General features: G+C 44.1%; 1 protein-coding gene and 1 pseudogene across 4 annotated transcripts in view; one reads left to right on the top strand and one right to left on the bottom strand.

The window, feature by feature from the left end:
- SASH1 (SAM and SH3 domain containing 1) overlaps window positions 1-22,251 on the top strand; it is a 179,110-nt gene extending 156,859 nt beyond the window's left edge. For all 3 annotated transcript variants that reach the window (XM_003790260.3, XM_023513494.1, XM_023513492.1), the window contains 8 exons: window positions 1,296-1,431; window positions 2,234-2,403; window positions 3,153-3,362; window positions 4,108-4,258; window positions 9,591-9,704; window positions 13,826-14,967; window positions 16,272-16,403; window positions 18,891-22,251. In XM_003790260.3, the coding sequence (XP_003790308.2) occupies window positions 1,296-1,431; window positions 2,234-2,403; window positions 3,153-3,362; window positions 4,108-4,258; window positions 9,591-9,704; window positions 13,826-14,967; window positions 16,272-16,403; window positions 18,891-19,154 (2,319 nt within the window). In that variant the 3' untranslated portion in view covers window positions 19,155-22,251. The remainder of the gene's footprint in view (window positions 1-1,295; window positions 1,432-2,233; window positions 2,404-3,152; window positions 3,363-4,107; window positions 4,259-9,590; window positions 9,705-13,825; window positions 14,968-16,271; window positions 16,404-18,890) is intronic.
- Window positions 22,252-25,969: 3,718 nt separating this feature from the next.
- On the bottom strand, window positions 25,970-27,129 carry LOC100957526 (annotated as a pseudogene). Its single transcript, XR_153668.2, has one exon. The product of XR_153668.2 is annotated as an interleukin enhancer-binding factor 2 pseudogene (transcript).
- Window positions 27,130-27,384: the final 255 nt, after the last annotated feature.

Below are 27,384 nucleotides of genomic sequence, written 5' to 3'. Positions count from 1 at the left end.
GCCACTTCAGCCACAGGCGCCAAGCCAATACTGCTCCTTTTCAAAGTTTTCGTTGTGTGTTTATAAAACATTTTTAATTGGAAAGATCACTAACTTTATGATTGAGAAAGGAAGAATGAAATTTTTTTTTTAAAGGAATTCCTATGAGGCAGTGTCAGTAACTTCCCAATAATGGAAACCCTGTTTATAGCTGTTTTTGTGGCTTTTTGCACACTTTTGTTAAATATAAAGCTGAAGCGTGTGTTGGACCAGAATCTGCCATAGCCGATGTCCTTAAATGTTTGCAGGGACTGCAGAATCGCATTAAAGCCTTCTGATGACTCAGCACCATGCAAAATAGCAGGTTTCCTTTAGATGGTTTCGTACTCACGTGGCTATGCAGTGTGCTAGACACTTCTCTATTTTGGCAAGGAAACAGTTCTCACTGCAAACTTTTTGAAGTGTGATACTGTCTATCGATACAGCATCACTAACCACATCAGCTCGTTATGCTTATATGTGCAGAGGAGGAACTGCGGAGTTGCTAGCTTAGCCACCCAGAGAGCCAAAGTACTGCTGAGTCACTGCTGGCAGCTCTCATCCGAAAGAGCTTTCACAGCTTTTACTAACAACACTGAAGAAACTGAAAGAGACTAAAACCATAGGAACTTTTATTATAGACTGAAAAACAGAATTTTTGCTGTATATCTGAGGCTTAAGTTGGTGTTTCTTCAATGATTTCAAATAATTCGGGTCCATAGAAACATAAGAATATGGCCAGTTTTTCTCCCAAGGAATATACTTTTTTTAGGTATAACCATTTCCCTTTAAAGTAGATTAAATAGCATCTGATGGTCCTTCATATCATATTGGTAGTGGATTATACTTGATCTGCATTTAAAGTCCAGCCTTGTTGGACTTCTGAGCATGCTGGGTCTCTAAGCCTTTAACTCAGTGGTTCTCAACCTGTGGGTCGTGGCCCAGAACTGTATCAAAGGCTCTCGGCATTAGGAAGGTTGAGAACCACTGCTTTAACTGAATATTTCCTCTGTGGTAGATTTTTCTCAGAGATCTCAAGAATCTTTCTTTGAGCATAGAAAGTAATCTCTGAGGGCTTAATAAATATTAACATGTGCCTCAACTTTTAAAATTAACCAAGGATGTAAGATAAACAGGAGAAGACTATTTGGCATAGGATTGAATATGGGTATAAATATTGATCTGATTGATTCAGCTGAGGACTAAATTGCTGAGAATTACAACCCAGCACCTGTCTTCTCTGGTGAAGCTATTTCACTTTACTGAACGCATTTCAGGACTCTGGCCTTGATGGAATGCCGGGCTCCCCGCCGCCTTCACAGCCTGACCCGGAGCACATGGACAAACCCAAGCTCAAAGCCGGGGGTTCTGTGGAAAGTCTTCGGAGTTCTCTGAGTGGCCAGAGCTCCATGAGTAAGTCTCATTTGTCACTGGAGATGCTTTTCTTTGGAGTTAAAGCCAGACATTTATTGAGCGCCAGGTTCAGGCAATTTAAAGATACAAAGACCAAGTTCCCATCCTTGGGGAGTTGCTGGAGAGTCAGACCTGCCAGCTCTGTGGACCGTCCGTGTTTAGTGGTGGACATACAGCAGTGGCACAGAAGAAGGGATGATTAATTTTCATCAGGGAAGACAGGGAAGGCATCGCAGAGGAAGGAGCTGGGAAACAGGTGAAAAAGCCAAGCCCGGGAAGATAATCCACACAGTAAAGGGAATGGGGGAGGGAGATGTCCCCGATAACAAATGCCGTGCTACTGGCTCAGGGCCACTGGTCGCTAGCGTCAGCCAAATGATACAGCGAAAGAGACCAAGTCTGCAGCTGCCACTTTTAATGTCTTACCCCTGGGCAAGTTATACAATCTCTCAGAATTTGTTTCCTCATCTGTAAAGTAGGGTGAAGGTCATGTGCATTACAGGTGAGAGCTTGTGAGTGGCAGGGTCAGCATCGAGCACCCAATTGGGCAGGGCCCTCTGTCAGGGAGGCTCCACGTTCTGTGGGTAACTTGCTGTGAGTCCCCTGTCCAAGCAGAGGCTCGGTGAGGGGTGATAATTGGAGAACTCACAGCTGGGCCCGGCTCTGGCCCTGACACCGTGGCAGCCCACGGCCTCCTTTCCCTCTTGCTTTGTTTCCTAATCTGTAATACCTTCAGTCCGTTCCAGCTTGGCTGTGTGTGCGGACTGTGTTCACCCCGGTTCTTCCCGCTTTTCCCATACAGGTGGCCAGACCGTAAGTACCACCGACTCCTCAACCAGCAACAGGGAAAGCGTCAAGTCAGAAGATGGTGATGATGAAGAGCCGCCCTACCGGGGCCCCTTCTGTGGGCGCGCCCGGGTGCACACTGACTTCACCCCCAGCCCCTACGACACAGACTCGCTCAAGCTCAAGGTATCTCTCTCCCCAGCCTCACAGCCATTAACTGGGCTCTTGGGTTCTTCTAAGAGTTTTTCTTTCCTCCTTACTGTTGAATGCTGGGCTGTTATCGTATAGACAGGACAATGTCTGTCTACCTTGGACCACTGGTCTCTTCTATGGTGAAGGACACAACCGTGAGGCAGCCAGCGGTAGAGGCAGGAGAGCCTGTGTTAATCCCTCTATCATTACCACCTTGCCCCCAGCCCTGTCCTCTTGAACTCAGTTTCCCTGGAGAATTCTTGTCACTCTTCACCCCTGGGTTTCTGTATTTTTCTATCTAAAGGAAGATTACTGTGTTTATGTGGGACAGAGGGAGTCCACAGAATGTGCAGTGATTTCAAGACAGGGATTGCCCTTGGCATGGAGCTGGTGGGACATGCATTCTCCAGGAAGTGGAGGGGCTCCAGATGATGGGAGGGTATCCAGAGCATTGGTGGGAGCCCAGCTAAAAGCCCCAGAGATCCTCAGGCAGGCTTGGTCCTGCGGGTGGGAGGATGGATGCCCATGACCTGCGGCCTGCATGGAACAGTCAGAGTGCCCTGTCTGGCTCCTGCCACCCTCCCAGTCATGTCCTCCCTGAGTTGCACAGAAGGGTGACTTGCGGAGCCCTAATTCTGGCCTTGGGGATGTTCTCACATCTGCGTGACTCATGCATCTATCTGATTCATGATTTGTGCTTAAAAATGTACCTAATGGAAAGATCTTTGTTCTCTGGGACCCAGAAAGGAGATATCATTGACATAATCAGCAAACCGCCCATGGGTACCTGGATGGGCCTGTTGAACAACAAAGTTGGTACCTTCAAGTTCATCTACGTGGACGTGCTGAACGATGATGAGGAGAAGCCTAAGCGTCCTGCCCGGAGGAGAAGGAAAGGGAGACCCCCTCAGCCCAAGTCTGTGGAGGACCTCCTTGATCGGATTAACCTGAAGGTCAGTCACCTCGTGTTCTTGCCCCCACTGCCTTTGCCTCTCCTAAACTTACAAGAGAGGTCACTTTAGCACAGAGCAGGGAGTGATCTGTGTTGCCCAGTATGGGTGACCCACTGCTACAATGAGTGTCCATTCTTCTGCAGAAGTGGTTAGCATTGTTTTAGCACTGGCCTTGACCTCAGCTGTGGGCGATAGCATAAGCCCAAGGTCACAACTCCTACTGGAAGGTCTGTAAGCAAAACCCCTGGCCCCCTGCTCATGGCCAGCTCCATGGGGCCATGAGAAGTCTCCTCTGCACCTGTCTCCCACCATCACTCCCAATATTGAGCAGAGTGCGGGTGTATTGGTAGGTTCTATCTCCTCTTGGCAAAACCATTGTTGCTCTTCAGTGGTTCACAGGGCTTTTGGAGTTGGATTTTAATGACTGTGTAAGTGAAGGCAGTGTCTCCTCCACTGTGGGCCACGTGGAGTTAAAGGAATTCATTCTTATCAAGGGCACAAATAACACGGGCAGCAGATTCCACCATAGCCCACAATGTGCAGCTTAACCCATGATTAATAAAATATGCCTACTAAGTGGGAGGACTGGAAGGTGCGTACACTATTGCAAATGATACTCGCTAATCTTTCCATTAGCATAAAAGGAACGAAAGGGGAGAAGTGCAGGGCTTGGAGGCAGAGTGGTGCGATCTCTCATGTGGCTACTCCAGCTGACCCACTTCTGCCTTCTTCCTCCCTCTCCCAGGAGCACATGCCCACTTTCCTGTTCAATGGATATGAAGACCTGGACACCTTTAAGCTGCTGGAAGAGGAAGACTTGGATGAGCTAAATATCAGGGACCCAGAGCACAGAGCTGTGCTCTTGACAGCAGTGGAGCTGTTACAAGAATATGACAGTAAGTCCCGCCATGCGCAAAGGTGGTCCCTGTGAGACCAGCCATGAGCTTCAGTTACCAGCAGGCCTACAGATGTTGCCATTTGCACTTAGGTCCCGAGTCACTCATTTGGTCCTGCTCTTTCTAAAGCCAAGGTCAATTTCATATTATGTCAAACAGCACAAAGGCACAAATTCCCAGTATTGACCTTCCTGTTAACACGGGAGCAAAAGCAAACCTGACTCCCCACTGGTATCTTTCATGGTGCATCTCTAGGTAACGTCGAGGTTGATGCTGCATCAAGTTGATGCTGATGTTGCATCAGGTATCTATGAGAAGTGAATTACGGTTTTCCTAAGAAATGAACAGACTCCACCTTAGCTACTGTTGGTCCATTCAGCCTTCAGCAAGCCTGTAGGATACCTGGATGCAAAAGTGACTGAGCAACTGGGATTTTCTCCCCCAGCTAAGGGTTAATTATTTCTCAAAGCAGATGAGGTTTTTTTTTTTCTCCTTATCAAATAGATTGGTTAGTGAATAACTGAAATTCATCAGCTTCTGTTAAAGGAGAAGGAAATGGCTCTTTCAAGTGCATATATAGAGCAGAGAATTCCATTCCATTGATTGGCTTGCAAATTTCCAACCTGAATGACAGCTTATTTTTACAGCCTGTGAACAGAATTATCAGTGAGCTCAGTGCTTTTATGGAATCTTTTTGAATACACCACATCCTTTGCTCCATTAACCCAGTCTTTCCTGGGTCTTTATTCTTCAATCTGACATCAGAAATAGTCTTGAAATCATTCTTCACAAGGGGAGTATCTTTTCCAGTTATTGAATTCAAACATATTTTCTTTCAAGGGCTCTGCTTCAAGGGTATCAGTAGCTAATAGCATTTCTATTACCAAAAGACACACCGAAACCCTGGTTAGTGGTGGGGAAAAAAAATTATACATTACGGAATGTATCAGGCCCAAGAGACATGGAAGCAAGTGTGTCATAAGGTTAAATTCACTTCTGCTAAACGAGTCCTCCCTCTAAATTAACTGATAACATAGAGGAACACACACCATCAAACAGATGCCTGAGCCCAAGATAAACAGGCTGCCTGCAGGGATAGATTTGGAGGGAATTGTGATTCATGCTTGATATCACTTTATAACCAGGTCTTTTAGTATTTGAATTCCGCTGCCCCCAGAAACACCTGGGAGGGTGTCTATGGCCAGGTTGTGTGGAAAGAGTTTCACAGTGATGGGTACAGCTGACCAGCTCTGTTAATATGCATTAACGTTAAGTCAGGTAGTCTCCTAAGCCGTATCTGCTCTAACACAGCTCATTAGCTCTTCCTCAACCTGAGAACATCTGGTCTTTGTACACTGTCCGTTGCGTTTCCTTTCTCATTTGCAGTGTAGGAGGAGCTGAGCCAGATACTGACGACAGGGCAGGGACCCGTGTTAGTCGGTTTCATGCCACGTTGCCTCCTGCTCCTTGTCCCTCCTGGGATCACATCCTGATGTTTGTGCTGGGGGCTTTGGAGGGCATGCTTTATCCATCAGGATGCCGCATCAGAAGGCTGAGAAGGCCTCTCTGTTTCTTTGTAAATCCCATTTTGGATCCATACTGTTACCTTGATAGATAAAGTAGTAAGTACTTCCTTTCATCGATTCCGAAACAAAGGCTTTAAGGCAGCAGTTCTCAACCTGTGAGTTGCGACAGGTTGAGGAAGGTTGAGAACCACTGCTTTAAGGGCTCAGAAGTACCAATTAGGGTCCTGAGTCTGGGTCCAGACATATCCTAGGGTCATAAGATTTCACATCTACTATAGTTAACTTCATTGTGGTTAAGAAGTACTCTGTCAACCTAACTGATGATAACTTAGAGGAACATGATAGGTTTCTGTAAAATTCAGTTTCTAGACACTAGAGAGGTAGAGGTCTTTGAAGATATGAGATCTTTGAAGATATGTAGAGATTCTGAAAGTTTTCTAGCTTAGCCTTCCACTAAGAGCAAAATGTCCAGCTCTGCTTAGAAGGCGGACTGGTCCAGCCTCTCTCACTGCGTGGAGAATTCCCCTCCTCACTCAGGGTTCCATTTGGAGCAGACCCCTAATTGCCAGGTGGCAGCTCTTCCTTACACGGAGCCCAAAACCACTATCTTAGGTCTGCCAAATGAGAGCTCCTTAAAAAAAAAAAAACTTAAAATTTTTAATTGTGGTAAAATATAGATAATTTAAAGTTTACTGTCTTAATGATTTAAGTGTACAGCTCAGTATAAACAATAGCTTTTTATAAGAATTTAAATTAGGTAAAAAAAATAAAAAATAAAAATAAAAAAACCAGAGCCACAAAAGAAGGAAAAAAAAAGAATTTAAATTAGGGATTACTTTGGATACCCAGAAAAGTACCGAGGAAATTAGAACAAAGATAAACATGTATTTTCTGAATGTAACTAAAGTTAGCATTTTGCTATTTTTGCTTTTTTGCTTCAAACTTTTTTTTTGGGGGTGGGGAGATGGGATCTCATTCTGTCGCCCTGGGACACCATGGCATCATAGCTCACAGCAAACCTCAACCTCTTGGGCACAAGCGATCCTCTTGCCTCAGCCTCCTGAGTAGCTTGGACTAAGGCGCCCACCACAATGTCTGGCTAGTTTTTTTATTATTTATTTATTTATTTATAGAGACAGAGTCTCACTTTGTCACCCCCAGTAGAGTGCTATGGCATCATAACTCACAGCAACCTCAAACTCTTGGGCTCAAGGGATTCTCTTGCCTTAGGAAGATTACAGGTCCCACCACAACACTCTGCTATTTTTTAGAGATGGGGGCTCACTCTGGCTCAGGTTGGTCCAAGTCGTGAGCTCAGATGATCTGCCCACCTCAGCCTCCCAGAGTGCTGGGATTAAAGGCATATGCCACTGCACCAGGCAGTATTTTTAATAGAGACAGGGTCTTGCTCTTGTTCAGGCTAGTCTTGAACTCCTGAGCTCACGCAATCCACCTGCCTCTGCCTCCCAAAGTGCTCAGATCACAGGTATGAGCCACTATGCTTCTCAATTCTTATTCTTTTAAGAAACAGTTATAAGCCAATTGAAAGTCTTCCCCTTCAAGAATCCCATTCCCTTCCCTTCTTCTTTCCCAAAGTAACTGCGCTAGAAAACACCACATGTCCTTGTGCACCACCACCTTTTGCGGTTTGAGGGTCTCATATGTGTCTTAGTATGTTCTGCCTGTGCGTGTGCATGTGTGTCAGCATGGGGGTGAGGGGAACGAGCCCAAGCAGAGGCCCATCAGGTCGTGCTCAAGTGGAATTTTGCTCCATAATCCTGCCCTTTGCTCTTAATCGACTGTGAGGATTCTTAGTATTCTAGCTGCCTTCTTTCTTATCTTTCTCACTTAGTGTTAATACACATAAGTGGGGAAAGTTTATGGTGCTAATTCTACACTACACATAAGAAGCACCCCACTGCAGCCTTATCTTCCTAATGAAGACAGTGAGTCTAGCCCCTTGCCTTATGCCTCCTGATTTTATAAATTGAACTCCTGGTTTCCAGGTGGTGGATTGGATGCCTTCCCTCTGCGTAATAACTTCAGGTATCCTATGGTGTCTTCTGGTGAGGTTGGCATCTCCAAAGATGCAGACTCAGCGTGCATTTCCCTGCCACGGCAGGGAAGGTTTTCTGTTATTCCCATCAGTCAGCACTCTGGAGTCTGTTTTGGCCACCACCACACCCTGAGCTGTTGTTGCCAGGGACACCCCAGACTGGTTCCTCTTCCTCGGTTGTAATGGATAGCTCAAAGCCTTCATTTTATAAGTATCATTTTCCTAAATAACATGCTAGGCTAGAACAAAGGCCACCCCAAATCCACAGGCTTTTCCACGCCATGAGGACATCTTTCTAGAATGTTCTACATTTTGTAGTGGGGACAGTATTTGCTCCTGTGCTTCTAGATATTAAGTTTTCATTAATTATTTTAAAAAACAACACTCTTAACTTGGGATTCTAATTGAAGAACTCATTCTGCCGTGTTCGCTGCCATACTTTGTGTCACAGAATGCTTTCCCTGTGAGAAACACAAACAGGAAGTGGCCAGAGGGCCCCAGGGACAGCTGGCATATCTGTGGGTTGGCAGCCCTCTGCCTCCCCACATTTCTGTTTTGATGACCAGAGGAAAGGCATCATATTTCTGGTTTATTGATTTTTTTCCCCCGTGTGTGTGGTTGGAAGGGTGGGGATAAGAGGTGAAGAGAGAGGAACATCAAGCAGTGTAACAACTAGCTATTCTATGCAGAAAATGGTTTTTTGGTTTCCGTTTTGTGTGAACGAGCACTTTCTCTGCCTAATAATGTAAAGCTGTTCTGTCCCCATGTAAGGGGACACTGTGTAGAGCTTGGGGGGGTGCGGTTGGGGGGACCACGTGACTTCCCACGTGGTTTCCTCCAGGCGGACTCAGAAGCCGCTGATGTTTCTCTTGATTCCCTCCCCACCCCCAGCTTTACTGAGGTATAGTTGACAAAGAAAGGTGCTGCTTGTTATCAGTGTTCCTCAGAATAAGGTTGTGGAATTTTCAGTCCGTAAGTGTATCTTTGACTCAGTTTCTAAGTTAAAGGGTTTCCATGTCTTACCCTGCTATGTAGGAAATAAAAATGCTGGCCCAAGACAAGGGGGGAAGCAGAAAAGAAGGGAAACCCTCTGACTCTTCCAAAAACAGAAACCAACAAAGATTTGCCACTATTCCCCTACCTCACCCCCATCACTTTAGGGGTTTGGCCCTCTCCTGCCATCTTACTCCTGCTGAGATAATACAAGAGCCAGCACATATCCCCAAGGGCTAAGAATGTGCCTAAATGCTAATGTGATGCTTTATTAGCTCCCAAATTTGGAAAGCTGGTCATGTAAATGGCTTGAAGCCCAAGTCTCAAGATCTCTGAAGAGCATATGCCCTAATCCCACCTCATGGAATGGGGCCTTCATTAGCTCTTGACTTCTCCTGGACTCAGAAGGGACTAGGCCTGTTCCTCTCCACTGCCAGTAGGGTGCTTTGCAATCCCCCTCTCCTCATAGGCTTGACCCAGAGTCAGCCTCTGTTTGGGTAAGTTAAAAGGTACCAACATATTGCAACTATATATTTTCTTTCCCAAGTTATCTCCATGTGACTGATACCTTTATCAGAAAGAAAAATGTTCTGATCTCAGCTAGTTTATTTTGATCTTACTTACTTTAAAATAATCTGTTCTCCTCTAAAAGTGGAAGGCTCAAAAGTATACAGTTAAATCTGAGGATAAAGTCCTTTGAAACCTTTGCCCTTCGCTGCTCTTCTGATCCATACTCTGTGTTCACCTTCTTCTCAAGGTAACAGCGACCAGTCCGGATCCCAGGAGAAGCTGCTTGTCGACGGCCAGGGCCTGAGCGGACGCTCCCCCCGAGACTCGGGGTGCTACGAAAGCAGTGAGAACTTGGAAAACGGTACTGTCAGCACAGGTCACCAGGACCCTGCTCTTGACTATTACTGATTTCAAAAAGATGATTTTCTCCAAAAGAACGATTCTGTTACCATTACGAACTTGGTGCAAATCTTTCCCTTCCTGACCTCTTCCCGCTTCTAGCCTATACTTAGTCTCCCTGTCTTTTCCTCCTAGCTGCTGTGCAAGGTTAATAAATCCCATCTAAAATAGCTCCAGCTGTAAAACCTAAATGGCGTATCCCCTATGCCCTTTTCTTTTCACAGTAAAAACCAACATTGAAGTGTTGGGAGCTATTAGGTCCATAAAAAACAATTTCCCAGGTGGGCCATCCATCAGGGTCACCCCAGCAGTGGTGTCCTCAGCGGTGAGCTGCTCGCAGTCACTGCAGAAGGGGGGGGATTGGATGGCCACATTTTATCTGTTGCTTTCCCGTACTGACAGTTGGGAAGCAATCAGTATGAAGTCAGAAATCGTAGCGTTTCAAACAGAAGGAGAGTCTTAAGTGCAGTGGGGTCAGCTGGGTTAAATGTTACTCTGGGTGGCTCTGTAGTTGGCTGTTGTGACCCCCAAATTCCTAGGACAGCAAGATTAGAAGCAGTACTAAAGGGTTGACAGTGACCTAAATCTCTTTCAAACACTTGAAGACCACTGTGGAAAATGCTCAGACTTGCTAGTTTTTAGCTGGTCACGTGTTGAGATAGTAGATCCCGTGTTGAGATGTTTATCGAACACCTACCAGAGCAAACTTTTCAGACTTTAAACCCTAAAGTTGACAGGTGGTTGCCCCACAGGCCCCAAAGCCCAGAGCTGAGCTGAGGCCCACAGTGAACATCTGGTTATAATTTATTAGTGGGTTATGAAATCAATTCAGTGGGTCACGGACAGCAGTTTTATAAGACAAATAGAACAGAAAATACCAGCATGCATTCCATAAGGTAAGGGTTAACCTGGTTGGTATCGTCAGTCTTAATCTTTGCTCCAGTTATGCGTGCCCACACAGACGCCTGTGGGTACTAGATGATGAATGTAAAATTGAGACCCTCTGTGGGCACCAAAACCAGGACTAAGGGGAAACAAGCAGGTTCCCAGGGTGCTCACTTCCAGGTACCAACCGTAGGCTGCCATGACTCTGAGCGTGGACACCCTTGTCGAGTGTGCCCTTGGGGCTCCTTGTTTATCTCACTCGAGTCCTGATTTTGATGAGCATGTCTGGAACCTAAAAATTTGACCCATGAGCCCTGCCACTCAAGCTGTTCTATCAATTTGGGAAGGTAGTAGCTCTCCCCAAACTCTATAATACCCAGGTAGCCTCGGTCCAGACGAGATGAAAAACCAGCTACGTCACAGAGCCTCTTCAGTGTCAGCAAAGTCCTCGTGCAGGTTCCTGAAGGTTTTTCTTTTCTCTTAATAACCTTCCCATACCCCAAATGTTAGTAAATTAATCCTCTAACTGTTCTGCATTGGTGAGGATTTCACAGCTATGACTAGGCAGTATTTTGAATATCCAGAAGAATTCAGGTGCACCTGCTGAAGAACTAGATTAAAGAAGCTGGTGAACCATACTTAGAACTCAAGGTCAATTCAAGGGACTTGCCAATACAAGCCAGAATGTGAAAATAGTACTTATCCATACAGTTAATATTGGGAGTTATGGGGAAGAAAAGTCATATTTCTAAAATTTATGTTGAGGAGGGTTTGAGAATTTTCTGTTTCACTTGATTTTTAAACTGTAATCTGATATGTTTTCTGAAGAAGTGTTTTCTTCATTTATCTGAGATGTTTTTTCTATTCATGAAAGATGAGGCCATTGAGTGTATTCAGTAGTAACTACCATTAAGCTAATAATCTCCACATAACAACAAAGTAATGACCTATAAATGCCCATCTGTTTATTAATGTGGAACATACAGGTGGGACTGGCTTTGAGGTCTCATGTTATTATCCATGACTGAGAACAAATGTCATTTGATTAGATCTCTGCTTTGTAAAATGCAAAGTATTTCACATGTCGATTTGTGTCTTATCACAAGGGTGGAATTATTCATAAAAAATTGAGAAGACCACTGTTCTGGGGTTTTTTTGTTTGTTTTTGTTTTTGAGATATGTTCTCACCTTATCTCCCAGGCTAGGGGACAGTGACCTAATAATAGCTCACTGCAGGCTCCAACCTCCTGTGTTCAAGTGATCCTTCTCTCTCAAGCCTCCTAAGTAGCTAGGGCTACAGGCTTGCTCCACTACACCTGGCTAATTTTGCTATTATTTTCTTTGGCTATAAAAGTGATTTATTTCTTTTCTTCTTTTCTTTCTTTCTTTCTTTCTTTTTTTTTTTTTTTTATTGTTGGGGATTCTTTGAGCGTACAAGAAACCAGGTTACACTGATTGCATTTGTTAGGTAAAGTCCCTCTTAGAATTTTGCTATTTTTTATAGAGGTAGCATCTCACTATGTTGCCCAGACAGATCTGAAACGTGCTTAGTGATCCTCCTGGCTTGATCTCCCAAAGTGCTGAGACTACAGGCATGAGCCACTGCACCTGGCCAAGACAATTGTTCTAGCCATCAGTCTTCGTGTCTAGAATTATGACTGACATGATAATTTTAATATCATCATTTTGGAATTAGAATGACTTTGATAGAAGCCTCTGGAAAACCATGGAAGGAATCTTCTTTCTCTCCCTGCTGATAGTGGCCAAACCACTTACAAAGCCACGGCCCTGGGCCTTTTCTTCCTGCTCCTTTCCCCTCATCCACACAGCATGCACAGAGAGATTTTGTCTGAGAATGTCGGGTTTTTACCCCAAGGTAGCCATTTCCTTCTTCCTCTGAGCACTATTCAACCCTTTCTCTCCCTTCCCAATCAAATCACCCCCTGGCCTAATCCTGGTTGCTTATTTATTGAAAGGGTGACATTACTTATGGGGAGATAGCAATGTTCTAAATGAAATGTTTAGTTTAAAAATGTTTACTGAAGCAATAGATTAGGAAGCAAGCCTTTACTGACAAGGTAGTGGCTTTCCAGAGATCAAAGCCAGCATTTCTCTGTCCCTTCCAAACCAGAAGGGGGTTTTAGAATTTTTGTCTTTTTCTCTGGGCCTAGAGGAGGGGGATCACTGGGCTCTGGTTTTATCATCTGGGGTTTTCCCCTCAAACATCTCAGCCCTACAAACAGACTACTAACGAAAAATGTAATAAGGGACAGTTAATTCGTGCGTCTGTTTAAAGCATTGATGGAAACAAAGCCTGTAGCAGGTGCCTGGCCCACGGACAGCATGGGCTCGGTGCAGTTTTATCAAGCAGCGGCAGCACCAGTTAATCAACAGTCATCAAATAAGTAGGTTGTGTCTGGTGGACAGTTCAGTTATCAGTGTGACAGTTTATGTTGCTTCACTGGGAGCTAGAATCGTATCAGTATTTTATAGCTTGTCTCTGGCAGAGTAGTCACATAAGTTTGTTTACTTGTCTGCTTCAAGGTTGGCCGGCTGTTTCTAGGATAAATTTATTAGAGGGAGCAGCTTGGTGAAAGGTGTGATCACCCTATAGGGGGCACCATTCATAGATCCTGTTCCAGAATTCAGTCCACCTCTCTCTCTTTTTTAAAAAAATTTCAGATGAATATGAGGTTATGAGTGATTAGGTTACATCATTGTGTTTGCTGGGTAAAGTCCCTGTTGTAGTTGTGCCACCTCCATTTCTCAGTCACACCTCAACTCTCCTGTTCTGACTGTGGGAAGTTATGCTCATCAAACAGAAGTCCCATTAATCTGGCTGCTTCTTGGGGTATGGACCAAATCACCCTCCTTCCACAGCGACCGCGGCTAGGAATGGACATTGGGCCTAGATTTATTTTATTGCCTGACACGGCATATTTCTTTTCCCCATAAGCCAATTCATTTTAGTCTTCGGGAGTCCTTTAATAGGACTAAGAATTCTTTCTAAAAATAAAATTGGAACCATAATAAGCTTCTATCATTTTATGTCAGAAAAAGATGATTTTATGTCGCTGGTGATAATTCAACAATAGGATATGAGAGGTGGAGATTCCAGTTATGTTGGCTCACCTTTCTGCGCCAATTTGATTCACTCACTCTTAAAATTCGATTGTAAAATATTCCCTTGTCTCACAGGCAAGACCCGGAAAACTAGCCTCCTGTCTGCCAAGTCGTCAGCCGAGTGCAGCTTAAAGCCTTTCAAGAGGAGCCAGCTGGGGAACTACCCGACGTTGCCTTTAACGAAGTCAGTGGGCGCCCTGAAGCAGGGAGGCGAGGAGGGCAGGCTGGGCGGTGGCCTCCGCCCGGACACATCCAGGGGCTGTGACCCGCCAGGTGTGACTGGTTTGACTAAAAACCGCAGAAGCCTCCCGGTTTCTATCTGCCGGAGCTGTGAGACCCTGGAGGACCCCCAGCCTGTGGAGAGTTGGCCCCGTTCGCATTCCCTGGATGACCTTCAAGGCGAGCCTGGTGCCGAACAGGATGTGCCTAGTGAGGTGACCGGACCCTCCCCTCAGATTGTACCTGAAGTGCCACAGAAGACAAGCACCTCTGCCACGAAGGTCCAGCCTCCTGCACGAGATTCTGCTGTCGACAATGCATTGCTACTGACCCAAAGCAAGAGATTTTCTGAACCTCAGAAAACGACCACTAGGAAACTGGAGGGCTCAATAGCAGCCTCGTCACCTCCTCACTGTTTGCCCAGAAGCTATGATGCTCAACCTTCCGGAGTTAAACACACTTTCCTGAGTGTACCTCTTGAGGGTCACAGAAAAGGACATGATTTGGAAGGAACATACCATCCCCCCAGCACCAAAGAAGGGGTAGAGGCTGAGCAGAGGGGCCCTGAGGCCAGAACACAGCCAAAAAATCCTTCACAGCCTCCACCTGTTCCTGCCAAAAAGAGCAGAGAACGCCTTGCCAATGGACTACACCCTGCTCCTATGGGCCCTGGTGGGACCCTCCCCAGTCCCGATGCACCCTGCCTGCCAGCGAAAAAGGGCAGCCTTGCCAGCCCCACCAGCCCCAGTGACTGTCCACCAGCACCAGCCGCAAGGCCTTCCTCAGCACAGGAGCCTGGCAGCCCACCAAGCACAAGACCACCCCCGTGGCTCGCAGAGCTCCCGGAGAGCACCAGCCTGCAGGAGCATGGTGTGAAGCTGGGCCCAGCCTTGACCAGGAAGGTCTCCTGTGCCCGGGGAGTGGACCTGGAAATGCTCACTGAAAACAAGCTACATGCTGAAGGCATAGACCTCACCGAGGAGCCCTATTCTGATAAGGTATCAAGTGCCCCTGGGCCCATGTTTGTAAGTTAGATGGCTGGGAGAGATGAGCCCCACAGCTCTCCCCATGCCGGCCCAGCAGCACGGGCTGTTCGCTGGTGCAGAATGAACTACACACAGTGGCTTCTGTCTACTGCCAGGACAACAGCATTCTGATGACGCACTTCGGGTCCCCATGTTAAATGCAAATACAGTCCCTGAATTTTCTTTTGCTTTTGCTTGGTTGCTTTTAATTTGGGGCGGCTATCCTTTGCGGGGCAAATGATCAGTGCCAGAACTGGCTTCTGAAAGGGACTGTCCAGTGGACAAGAGAGACCTGGGTTCAGGTGTCCGTGTCTCAACATGTATGAGATTATGTAACGTAACCTTATGTAAACTGAGGTTAAAAATAACCTCCATGACTACCTCTTAGAAGGATTACTAGAACCAAATAAAATAAATGTGAAAATTGAAAATCGTAGAACCCTATTCAATCATAACAATTATGATGACAGTCATCTCTGTGGATAACTGGGGGTGGGGGTTAATATAAATCACCAAAAACATTTAGATTCATAATGAGAAATTATTTCTCATTTGAAGAAAATACATAAGATCTCCCAATACCAAATGCCTTTGAAGACAGATCAGTGATAATAGATTGTCTATATTTTGCTTCTGGAAATCCACGTTTTGTTATGTTGCATTTCTGAGAGTCCTTGTTATAGAATTCTAATGACCATGAATGCCTTAGAATAAGATCCCCCTTCTCCTCCTCTCCCACCCTCACTGATATTTCTTGAATAAGCAAACCCCTTTACAGCACGAAGCAATGAGAATTCTACTCTCCAGTAAAAGCTGGGCTTGTGACATGGTGGTATAACTAATAGAGGAAGCACAAACAGTAGATAGGTATCTGTAGAGGAGAAGTCTGTTGTTCTGTCCTGCAGTTTAGAAGGCCGTCCTCAGTAACATCCAGGGAGTTGTATAATCAGGTTGAGTGAGGTAAAGGCATTGGCCTGAAAAATAATAAGACCATAGTGTTCTGCCTTAATTATGATGCTTTTGCTTGGTTGCTTTTAATGTAGGGCAGCTGTCCTTTGCAGGGAAAATGATTAGAACCTAGAGCTCATCAGTACTTGGAAGATAAAGTCGTTAAAGCTTCCCTCCTGACAATAAAGGAAATATATTCATTTCAAATGAAAACTTTTGGTGCTACTTTCCAGTAGCTAAATGTCTTATCCTGCCTTATGTTTGGTGTAACTTAAAGAATAAAAACTCCTCACTACCTTTGATGCCACATTTTTCTTCTCCCCTGGCAGCATGGACGTTGTGGGATTCCCGAAGCACTGGTACAGAGATATGCAGAGGACTTGGATCAGCCCGAGAGGGACATCGCCACCACCTTGGACCAGATTCGGGTGAAGCTGCTTCGGAAGCAGCACCGCATGGCGGTAAGCAGCCCGCACGCCTCAGGCTGCTGACGTCCAGTTAGTGGCGGAGCTCAGGATGGGCACGCTGGCAGCTGCCAAGGAGGCCAGGGCTCATTGCAGCTGTAGACAGGAGACACCTGGGGAGGAAGGACTGGCTGGTCAGCCAAGAACATTTTGAAAATACAGTTTTGGAAAGGGAGAAAGCAAAACAAACCAAACAAAAAATAAAATCGTCCATATTCCCAGCACGGCAAAGAACTTTTAGAAAACCTGTCTAAAGGACTCAAAATTTTAGTGAGGAGGAATAACTCCAAGAGATCTACGGTATAATGGCCATATGCAGTAGAACCTGCATAGTTGACCACTGGCCACCTCCTTCAGTTGACCTACTTTTCACAGACCAGACATGCACTATATGTACGTATCAGTGCAGTAGGCCCAGCTCCTTATGTCAGCCACTACCTTATGTTGACCAGTTTGTTACAGTCCCTTGGGTGGTCAACTTACAGAGTTTCGACTGTATTATAGACTTGAAAATTGCTAAGAAACATTTGAAGTGTTCTTGCCAAAAAAAACCCAAAAAACCTCGATAAGGTATGTGAGGTAAAGTGTATGTCAATAGCTTGATTTAGCCATTCCACAACATATATGTAAATCAAACCATCATATTGTATACTGTAAACACACACTAGTCTGGTAAAAAACTGTCTCGTTATTTCTTTGCACATGTCCGATAGTCAGTGTACAGTTTTAGAACCAGATTGTTTTCAGTTACTAGATGATAACTCTTGTCTCTCTGTTAATAAAAAATTATTTTATATTATCAGTAAAGGAGTCCCCCTGGTCCCAGTACTCTCCATAAGGTATATGTTCTGAAATCTTCAATGGATTACTTGGGCCCTTAGATAGTACTAAACCCTGTATACAGACAGTACCAAAAAAATGAATACACATTCTAAGAAAGGAAAAAAACTGTATTAAAATTGTACTGCTCAGTATAGACCAGGAACAAAGGACAAATACAAGTCACAATTGAGCACCTCTTACAATTGCAGAAGTCAAACATGACTTGACAATTACAATTTAGGACAGTGTTGTCCTTTCTTGAAATATGTATACATTTTTTGGTACCTTCTGTATACTATGCACCTATTTCTTTTTCTTTCTTCACAATTTCACGGATGGAAAATTTTGTTCTTACCATAGATCTTAGCAACCTCAACATCTAATTCTTTTTCCCCCTTCCCTTAAGTCAAGAATCCACACACCTTTTCACTTAAAAGAAGCACTTTTGGACTTCTCTTTGGCATGTCCAAATTGCCAGCATCACTATGCTTGTACTTTGGGGCCATTTATGAAATCAAACAAGGCTGTATTGAACACAAGCACTGCAGTGCACTGAGCGTTGACCTGGTAATTGAGATGGCAACTAAGTAACTGAGGGACAGGGAGTGTAGGTGGCACGTACCTGCCGGACAAAGGGAGGATTCACATCCCAGGTGGGATGCAGCTGGACTGTGTGACATTTCACCATGCCGCTCAGAATTGTTTATGTCTAGAGTTTTCCACTTAATGTTTTTAGACCACAGAAAGTGAAACCATGGATAAGCAGAGACTACTGTATTTCAGTGTTCTAGTAGATGAATGTACCATCCCCTTAAGCTAATCTCACAGTTTTGAAATGGGCCTTTTCTATTAATATATCTCCATTGACTTCCGAGGTTAATTTCAAAGGATGTGTAAATATTTTTGAAGAGGGTTTGCTCCATCAAAATTGCATAGAACCTCAAGCATTTTCACACCTGTTAGCAAATCACCTTTCTGAAAGGTAAATCTCTTTCTGTACTCAGTGTTCAAAGTTAAACATCCTTTTCCCTGTCCTGGCCAATGCGTGTTTTTGTATTTTAAATTCTTTGTAATTATATTGACTAAATATTTAATTTTCTGATTTTTAATGTAGATTCAAAACATAGTAGAAAATCTACTTTAGGAGAGAGCCTGTGGCTCAAAGGAGTAGGACGCTGGCCTCATATGCTGGAGGTGGCAGGTTCAAACTCGCCCCCAGCCAAAAACTACAAAAAAAAAATCTACTTTATAAAAACCCTCCCCTTTGCGTGTCCCTTTTCATAATACCACACAGGTGACAGATGCAGCTCTTCAAACCACCTTAGGTCTCGTGTGGAAAAGCGTATCATAGGAAGATAACAGTGTGTATGTGTGTATGTTTATATACATACGTATGAAATAAAGAAATGCTTAGTCTGGAGATGTGGACATGTTTAGGTTTGATTTAATTCTAAACACCACTTCTTTGAAGATTTGTCTCAACTTTAAGAATTCTTCATGCTACTCTGGGTCTTTGGCATTCATGACATAATCACTCTCTGATAATAACCTAGCAATGCAGCATTTCAATACTGTCCCTTTTAAGCCTCTGAGGAGTAACCCTCCGATGACACACGTAGGGTTCCTGTAATACTGTTTTCTTTATTTGCTTTCTTGATCCAGATCCCCAGTGGTGGACTCACGGAAATCTGCAGAAAGCCTGTCTCTCCTGGCTGCATTTCGTCCCTGTCGGATTGGCTCGTTTCCATCGGTCTGCCCATGTACAGCAGCCCCCTCTCTGCAGCGGGGGTCAGCACACTGAGCCAAGTGCCTTCTCTGTCCCACACTTGCCTTCAGGAGGCCGGCATCACAGAGGAGAGACACATACGAAAGCTCCTGTCCGCAGCCAGACTCTTCAAACTGCCGCCAGGCCCCGAGGCCATGTAGCCAGGCCCTGCCTGGACAAGAGCCACCTTTCACTGTGCTTACGATGCTGATGCAATTCCCCCATCTCTGGACGCGCAGACCAGATCCAGAAAAGAGGCCCAGCGTGCGGCCAAACAGAGCGCAGAAACTTGGCACAGGACTGAGGACCCTCTCCTCCAGAAAAGCCCCCTCAAGGAAATTAGTGCGATTCTCTTTGACCTTCAAAGAAAAGACAAGCACTTATTTTTATTTTTCAGAATGCAGAAGATGCCAGCTGGTCACAAACGCTGTGCCTCTAGTCTGTCTATGTGCCCTGGCAGAGGCTGGGAAGAGGGAGGACAGCCTGTTCCATTGTGATAGTGCCCTTGCCCTTCTGTCCGTCACCCCGAGGACACCCGAGGGCCAGATGGGCTTAGCTAGGCCAAAGGAACAGACTCGGGAATTATTGTACACTATTGACCATGCTCATTTGTTCAAATGTTAGAACATCTGGCTGCACCAGGAAAGAAAAAAGTCCTATTCTTCTTTAGATAAACAAGAGACATTTTAATAATTGCTTTCTAGCAATCAGCTTTTATTTGCCTTAATCTAAGCTTTTAAGCAGTTATCTAACTAGTGTCCACAACCCTGTAACCATAGTTCCAGATCTTCAGCTTAGACTGCCACCTCACATCTGAAGAAGAAGGCTTTTCTACTGATCCCATTCTAACATGGCTTATTTCGTAGGGGTGTTTGTCAGGCACACATTTCATGTTGGCTTTTGGTTTTTAAACTAACTACAGATCTAGGAAAAAGCTATCAGAAATTCACAAAGGTATCGTGTGTGTGTGTGTGTGTGTGTGGTACTCGCCTTTGATTCTAATCGGTTAGTATTGTTACCATGTGGGTCATTATGCTGCAGTGTTGACTTGGAACCTTGACCTTTCCCGTTCCCAAATTCAGTCATCAGCCAACGGATCACCTTTGCAAAGAGTCACTGTAAGACTGTATATTTCAGAAAGACGTGCTTACAAAGGGAAGTAGTTTATAACATGTTTTTAAAAAGCTTTTTCAGTTTTATAATTAAGATACTGTTATTCTTATTTAGACACTTCTTTTAATTCAAACAAAGGTTCCTTGTGGAGCCAGACAAACCACATTAGCCATGTGTTAAGTGTTTTCGTATTTCATTTGTTTTCCAACCTATTTCAACACATTCTTTTTTCCTTTAGGTTAGTGTCAGATTTTCTATCAGCAAATTTATACAATAAAACTATTAAGGTTTCCCTTGCTTAAAACAAAATGAGTTTCTTCAGTCTTATCGTGGGCACTATTTTAAACACAAACGTGATCAGTTATACTAGAAATACCTTGAACACAGGGCCTTGGTCAAAGTTCTGTAATATTTTACCTACTTATTAAAACAAACGATTTCCCAGGGGCTGGGGGAAGTGATTTCATTCATTACAAAGCCATGTGGAGTATGTGCTTTATCTCTGGATCCATATTTCTAAGGGAAAGGACATTCTCAGGTGATGTGGGGTTTTCTTTTCCCATGCTGTGGTATGCATTTTTTTAAAAAAATAATGTATGTTTCTTCAATAATATTCACCTTCTATAAGATGCCATGTGAAGAAGTTGCGGAAACGTAGAACGGAAAGGTAAAGCTGCCAAATTTCTATTGAACTCTTAAAAACAACTCAGTTTTTGTCCTCTTGGGTTGTGGCCTGGCCCGTTTGAAATGTCGTGAGGCTTAGGGTTCTCCTAAAACGAGAGTAGTCAGCAGATTTCACACGCTGTGGTGGAGACCGGGGCTGTGAAGCAGGCTTCCCTCCCTGCTTTCTGAATATCTTGCTTGACGTTCTGATGAGATTCTGCTCATTATTTCAGCTGAGCAAAAAGCCTACACAAAAGTCACGTACAAGGTAACAGGTGGAGGAGAAATCGTGTGTAGGTTTCCCACCTGTAGTTCATCCTCGGCGTAGGGTTTCCATTTAGGTAAAAGTAACCCCAGAAAAGGCAACTTTCTGGCGTTCTTGACAATGCCAAACCCTATTTTTTTTTATCTTTATTCTTTGGAAATCAATGCCTTTGCAAAGAAAATCAAATTCAGGGACCATGAATAATTTTCAGTGGGAATGTCTAATCTGAGGGGGTCTGAGGGTGTAGCGTTGACTTTATTTTTGTGGTTTAAAAATATATATATTTTTTTTTTACTATATCTTTAGTGTTTGTTTGGTCTTCTTTTGCTTTAAACTTTTCATTGGGTCTGAGAAAAGCCTGAATGTTTGTGTGTGACATTTGACCGAGGCGGTTCGGGGCCACCTGTGGACGTTGTTAAGCAGGTGGCTGGCTTCAGCAATAGCCGGTTTTACTCAGTGGTATTGGGTACAGAATTTTGAGTGACAGTGAACATTGTTGTCTTTGGAAAGCACAAAAGAAACCTGGAAAGGCAGTTTGGCTCAGGTAGCTACACAGAACATTGTGTATAGTTTTTAACTTCACAGCTGGCTGGAAGGAAGGAAGCAGCCGGCTCCAAGGAGTATTTACATTCCCACATAACCAGGAAACAGACATCTTTAAAAGGCCTTGCCTTAGTCAGAGGCCCTTTTCTCTGTCCTGAACCAAGGTGTGAGTGAAATTGGAAACGAATAGTCTATTGGAAATTGGTTCTTGATACAGTAAAGTTAGCTTTCACAGCTGCAGCAAGAGGTCACCTGGCCAAGTCGCCGCTGCACGAGTGTACTGTGTTATTTTCAGAAAAACAGATAATAGTCTGAGTCCAAATGATCTTTGATTTGACATTGATAGAGAAAAGAAACTATCGAGCAAGTTATATAACAACTAACAACATTGCACTTTCTGTATATGAAATCAATATTTAAATAACTTATTTTTCTCCATTGCTGTTCTTAAACATTGTAAGTAGCTGTAATATACCAGTACCAATATGTTCTTGCAATTGCTTCAGCCCGAGAAAGCTGTGTATTGTTTTAAAAATTGTACAAATTATTGTGATGATTCATTTAGCAAAAAGAAAGATGGACAGAAGGGTTTCCCTATGTATCAAAACTTGTCTATAATTCTGTCATCTATGTACCTAGAAAAGAAAGTAAATAAATTCCTTCAGCTGAATATGCCTCTTCTGTTGCTTCTTGAGTAAGAGACCAAACAAATAAATGGAGTAGAAATTAAAGGGAATTTATAGTGAGGTCAAAGGATGAACTATACTGGGAAAATAGTTATATATAATTATTTCTGCCACATCACCAAAATATAACCCTCTGAATGCACCCAGATTCTCTTTGTCAATTTATACATCTTTTTTTCAGATATGCATAATTAAGTCATATAACCAGAAAGAGACCAGGAAGAGATTTTTAGAAGTCATCTTTAGTCTAAACTTTTTTTTTTTTTTTTTTTTTTGGAGACAGAGCCTCAAGCTGTCCCCCTGGGTAGAGTGCCATGACATCACAGCTCACAGCAACCTCCAACTCCTGGGCTCAAGCGAGTCTCCTGCCTCAGCCTCCCAAGTAGCTGGGACCACAGGCACCCACCACAATGCCTGGCTATTTTTTGGTTGCAGCTGTCATCGTTTGGCGGGCCCGGGCTGGATTCGAACCCGCCACCTTAGGTGTATGTGGCTGGGGCCTTAGCCACTTGAGCCACAGGCGCCAAGCCCTTTAGTCTAAACTTACTGTTTTCAAGTGAAGAATCTGAGTCCACACAGGTAGTTGACTTGTTCAATATCATACGGTTAAATGGTAACACAACCCACATCTTTCACTGAGAGAGAGAGAGAAAGGGGAGAAATACATAGGTCTGGATATTCTAAAAATTAATCAACTTGACAAAATGTGTTTTCTACGTTGGTGTACCACAGCTGATACAAGGGTAAGTTTTTAATTGGTGGAGGAGGGTGCTAGCCATCACAATTTTGAGTAGGTAATACCCTGTATGTGCCCTTGAGACAATACAAAACATCACCCTCCCTTCTCAGCCACCTCATTTCTCTCACTAAGGCAACTGTTAGCATCAGCACTGGCCTTTTTTCAGAAAGACTCTTAGGTATTAAGAAACATAATTGCATATGTCTCTTTCCATAAAGAAATAGTAGCATGCTAACTCAACTTTGCTTATAAATTACATCTTATAGACCCTTCCATGTCGACATTCTGTTCTCTCAAAGGCTACACAGTATGCTATTATGCAGGTTTTGTGTTTAGGTCCAGTACACTATGAAATAAAGTCTAACCTTTTGTTGTTATAAAAAAAATTCTTACGAATACCCTTTGATCATTGAAGATGAAAATAACTGTATTAAACTTTACATGTGTTTTAAGTTTTGAAACAGATTATTTTAAACCCACTTTTGAAGGCTTCGTTTTTAAATCCCTACTCTTCCAGTCCATTTTGTAAATAGGGTTATTTTGTGTAATTTTAGAGTGGGGATTCATCCTAACTACTGCTTGATTTTAAAGAACTGACTATAAACCTCGTCTATTTCTTTCAAGCTAACACCTAAGATTCAATGGATTGATTCAAAGAGATTATTTTCTTATTATTTCTAAGAAACCTCAAGCAATATTTATTCTAACATCTCTTTTTTTTTTTTTTTTTTTTTTTTGCAGTTTTGGCCAGGGCTGGATTTGAACCCGCCACCTCTGCCATATGGGGCTGGCGCCTTACTCCTCTGAGCCACAGGTGCCGCCCTATTCTAACATCTCTTCATAGCTGGATACCTACATTGGATTCACCTGGAATTTATAAATTGGATTAAAGAAAAGAGAAGGAGGTTGGTAGTCCTTCTTTAACCACATACTGTAACTCATTTTGGGGGCCTTAGAATAACTACCTTTGCTCTCACCTATGAGGACCCTCTCAGACCAAACTATGTACATAGTACTCCCCAGGACTTTGTGTATGTTTAAGAGAGAAATGAGATAGATACTCAGATGCAGGTCTGCACCACTCATGGGGAGCATGAGCAACCTTATTTGGAAGCATTCCAACTCCTAATACAGCGCCCCATTCAACGCTACCTGCTACCTTGGAGAGGAACGCTGAGCAAGGAATTTAGATGCCACCTCTGTACACTTAGCACCTGAAGATCTAATCACGCTGGGTTTCACTTTGAGGTGGAAGGATCCCAGGTTACTTGTGTAAGAGCCATAGTAGTTAAGACTAATCTGATTGGAATTCACCTCATTCATTCTCCATGGACTGTGCCCAAAACTTGGGTAACAAATATAGTTGGGGCCATAAAAAAGAAGTGCACAAAGGCTGTGGGAAGTAGTGGGAAAACTGACTCAGACCAGGGAGAGAAAAAGCCAGAGGAGGTAGTTACATGGATTATAATGGAATGTCTTCCATGTGCTAGGGATGTTAGACCATGTTAAAAACACAAATGTCTATTTAAAAAGTACAAGAAAATAATTTCTTGTGCTCCCAAACTCCTGGTCCACCGGACTCTCACCCTGAGTGATTCTCTTCCTCACTTAGAATTAGGAAACCATCCAGTGGGGCTCACTGGCACCTCTTAACCCCAGCCCAGAATTCTCATCTAGTCTTTCCTCTCTGCTCCTGCTGTGACAAAGCTGTCTTTCCTTCTGAGCTCAGGACTCTGTACTGGAACTCCTGTGCTCTGCCCCATACCAGGGTTTATTCCACCACTACACTGTAGCTTCCCCTTGAACATGTTTGCAGGGTGCCGATGCTGTCCTTTCCTGGCCAGTCCATAGTCCTCTACTTGGATATCTATACTCTGTATTTCCCTCGGGAGATCTGCACTGTCCACATTTGGAGTGGTTTTCTCCTCCTAGCAGAGCCCAACTCATGTCAGGCCATTCAAGCTCCCTTTCAGTACAATTAGGCTTGATTTGGAACTAAATTGGGCCAGTGGTGGTACCAACAAAGGAGGCACCATCTCTCTTTCTGACCTTTTCTATGCTTATTCAGCCTGTCCTTGGATTCTTTCTACTAAAGGCCATCAATCATTTCTGCTCACATCCCCCCCAAATAATAATAAAAATTTAAGGATTCCTTTGTACATTTTTATTATTATTTTTTATTTATTATTTTTCAAGACAGAGTCTTACTCTGTCACTGTGGGTAGAATGCTGTGGCATCATCATAGCTCACAGCAACCTAGAACTCTTGGGCTTAAGCAATCTCTTGCCTCAGCATCCCAAGAAGTGGGGACTACAGGTGCCCACCATGACGCCTGGCTAGTTTTTCTTTTTTTTTTTTTTTTTCTGTTTCTGTTTCTTTTAGTAGAAATGGGATCTCACTCTTGCTCAGGCTGGTCTCCAGCTCCTCAGCTCAAGGAATCTACCTGTCTGAAGCCTCCCACCCCTTCTACATTTTTAAACTGCCATCTGAAAGTTCTTTTTTTTTCCGGTGAAATGGTTCCAGGAGTCCGCTTTAATTCAAGTACAGCTTCAAGTTGTGATGTTAACTGTTTATAGTTAAAGACTCAAGCATCACTGTTATTTAACAGTATGCAAAGCAAAAGGTGCCACACGCCAAGGACAAACAAGACCAAGCGCCCCACTAAGAAGGACTTTGTTTTTCTTAGAAAAAAAATTCTGGACAGTAATAGTTTATAACACTTCAAAAAAACTACTGGCTGAGGTTTTCAGGAGTTGGGGACTCGAAATGGTGGTGTCCTGCTTCATTAAACGGATGGCACAGGCCATGTGAGACTTAGGGCTATTAAGCCAATATCAATAGCATGAAACTCCCTCCTAATTTTCCTTCTGTGGTCTGCCCTATCCCACAGAAATGCCACCATATAAAGCCCAGGAGCAGCTAGCGTAGGCTCCAGTCTTCCCCTGGGGTAGGGAACGGGGTGGAGGTCACTGCTGGGTCTCCATGCTTTCCTCCTGTTCTCCTGGAAGAGGTGGTTCTTCTGTATTCTCCTCCTCTTCCTCTCCTTCCTTCTCTGGTGGCTTCTCATAAGTCTTTTCTGAGGGTGTCACAATCACTCCAGGCCAAGTAGATATTTCAGAAGCCAGATAGCTGGCATCACCCTTCTGGCCAAGGATCTTCCTAAAGCCACCATGTGAGAGGATTTGGACCAGAGTCTGAGCTGTGTCGCAGACCATGTCCTGCTGTTCCAGGGTCATGACTGTGTGTACTCTGAGGTTGCCACTCTCACGGAGGTCAGGGATACCCACAGAACCTGGCAGGAATAGTCCTGCAGCCAGGATCTGTAAGCAACACCTGCATGCCACATTTAGGGCCAAGGGCCATCGAGTGGGGTTGTTCATCACAGAGTGGTGACCCAGTAGGGTCCAGGGTGTGAGGGGCTCAAAGCCAGGAAAATGAATCCTCAAGTCCTTCAGCAGTCAGATAAGAACTTTGTAGACAGAGAAGCATTTTCCTCAAACCAACTGGCCTGTCAGATGGCTGCTAAGGCACTCTGTAACACCTCTATATCCAAATAAAGTTCTGGGTCCAGTTTTTGGAGATTGGGTGGCACTGTTGTAATGAGAATCTTCACCGTAGCATCAGAACTGATTTCAAAGCCAGTTTCATTGATCAGCATGGTCAAAACTTCAGAAGGATCCTGTGGTCTTAGGCTTCCCACGACCTTGTTCCCCAGGGCAGCAAGAGCTTCCAATGTCAGCAGGATCTTTAGCATGACCACCAGGTCAGCCACATTGTGCCCTGTTGTCACTGTTCCCTTTTCATATGATCCTACCTGTCGGACTTCTTCAATTTGCACTTCAAAGGTTCCTGGAGCCACAATCAAATTGTCAATCACATTGTTTATTTTTGTAACCAGAGAAAGAATAGAGGCCTGTTCAGCAGAATTGGGAGCAAGGTCCTAATTCCTCTCCAGCAAGGCCTCACTGAAGGAAGTTTCATCAGGAGCTGGCTTCAGCCGGGGGAAGGCCGTTTCTCCCAAATAGAAATCAAATGGGGTATGTGGTACAAAGGGCCCGAACCCTCCTCCTGGGCCTCCTCTGGAACCAAAGCGCCCACTACGACCACGGCCTCCATCACCCCTCATGGCAACTTAGATCCAGAACAATGGAGGCCACACCAACAGCCCTACTCCATCTAAAAGTTCTTAATCATTACTTTAAATAGTTGCAATAGTAAATTTCCAGCTGATTGTACATATTTGCATTTTAAAAGAAAACCACAACATTACTTTAAAACATACGAGGGCTGTCTGGAAAGTATCCAGCCACGTAATATGAAAAATAGAGACAGACACAGCTGGACACTTTCCAGACAGCCCTCGTATGCCATAGTGGTTTGA

The sequence above is a fragment of the Otolemur garnettii genome, unplaced genomic scaffold, assembly GCF_000181295.1.
Source record: "Otolemur garnettii isolate 467f Iridium unplaced genomic scaffold, OtoGar3 scaffold00042, whole genome shotgun sequence".
In the NCBI taxonomy this organism is placed as follows: domain Eukaryota; kingdom Metazoa; phylum Chordata; class Mammalia; order Primates; family Galagidae; genus Otolemur; species Otolemur garnettii.
The sequence above is the reverse complement of the archived record's forward strand: the minus strand, read 5'-3'. Positions and strand labels throughout refer to the sequence as shown.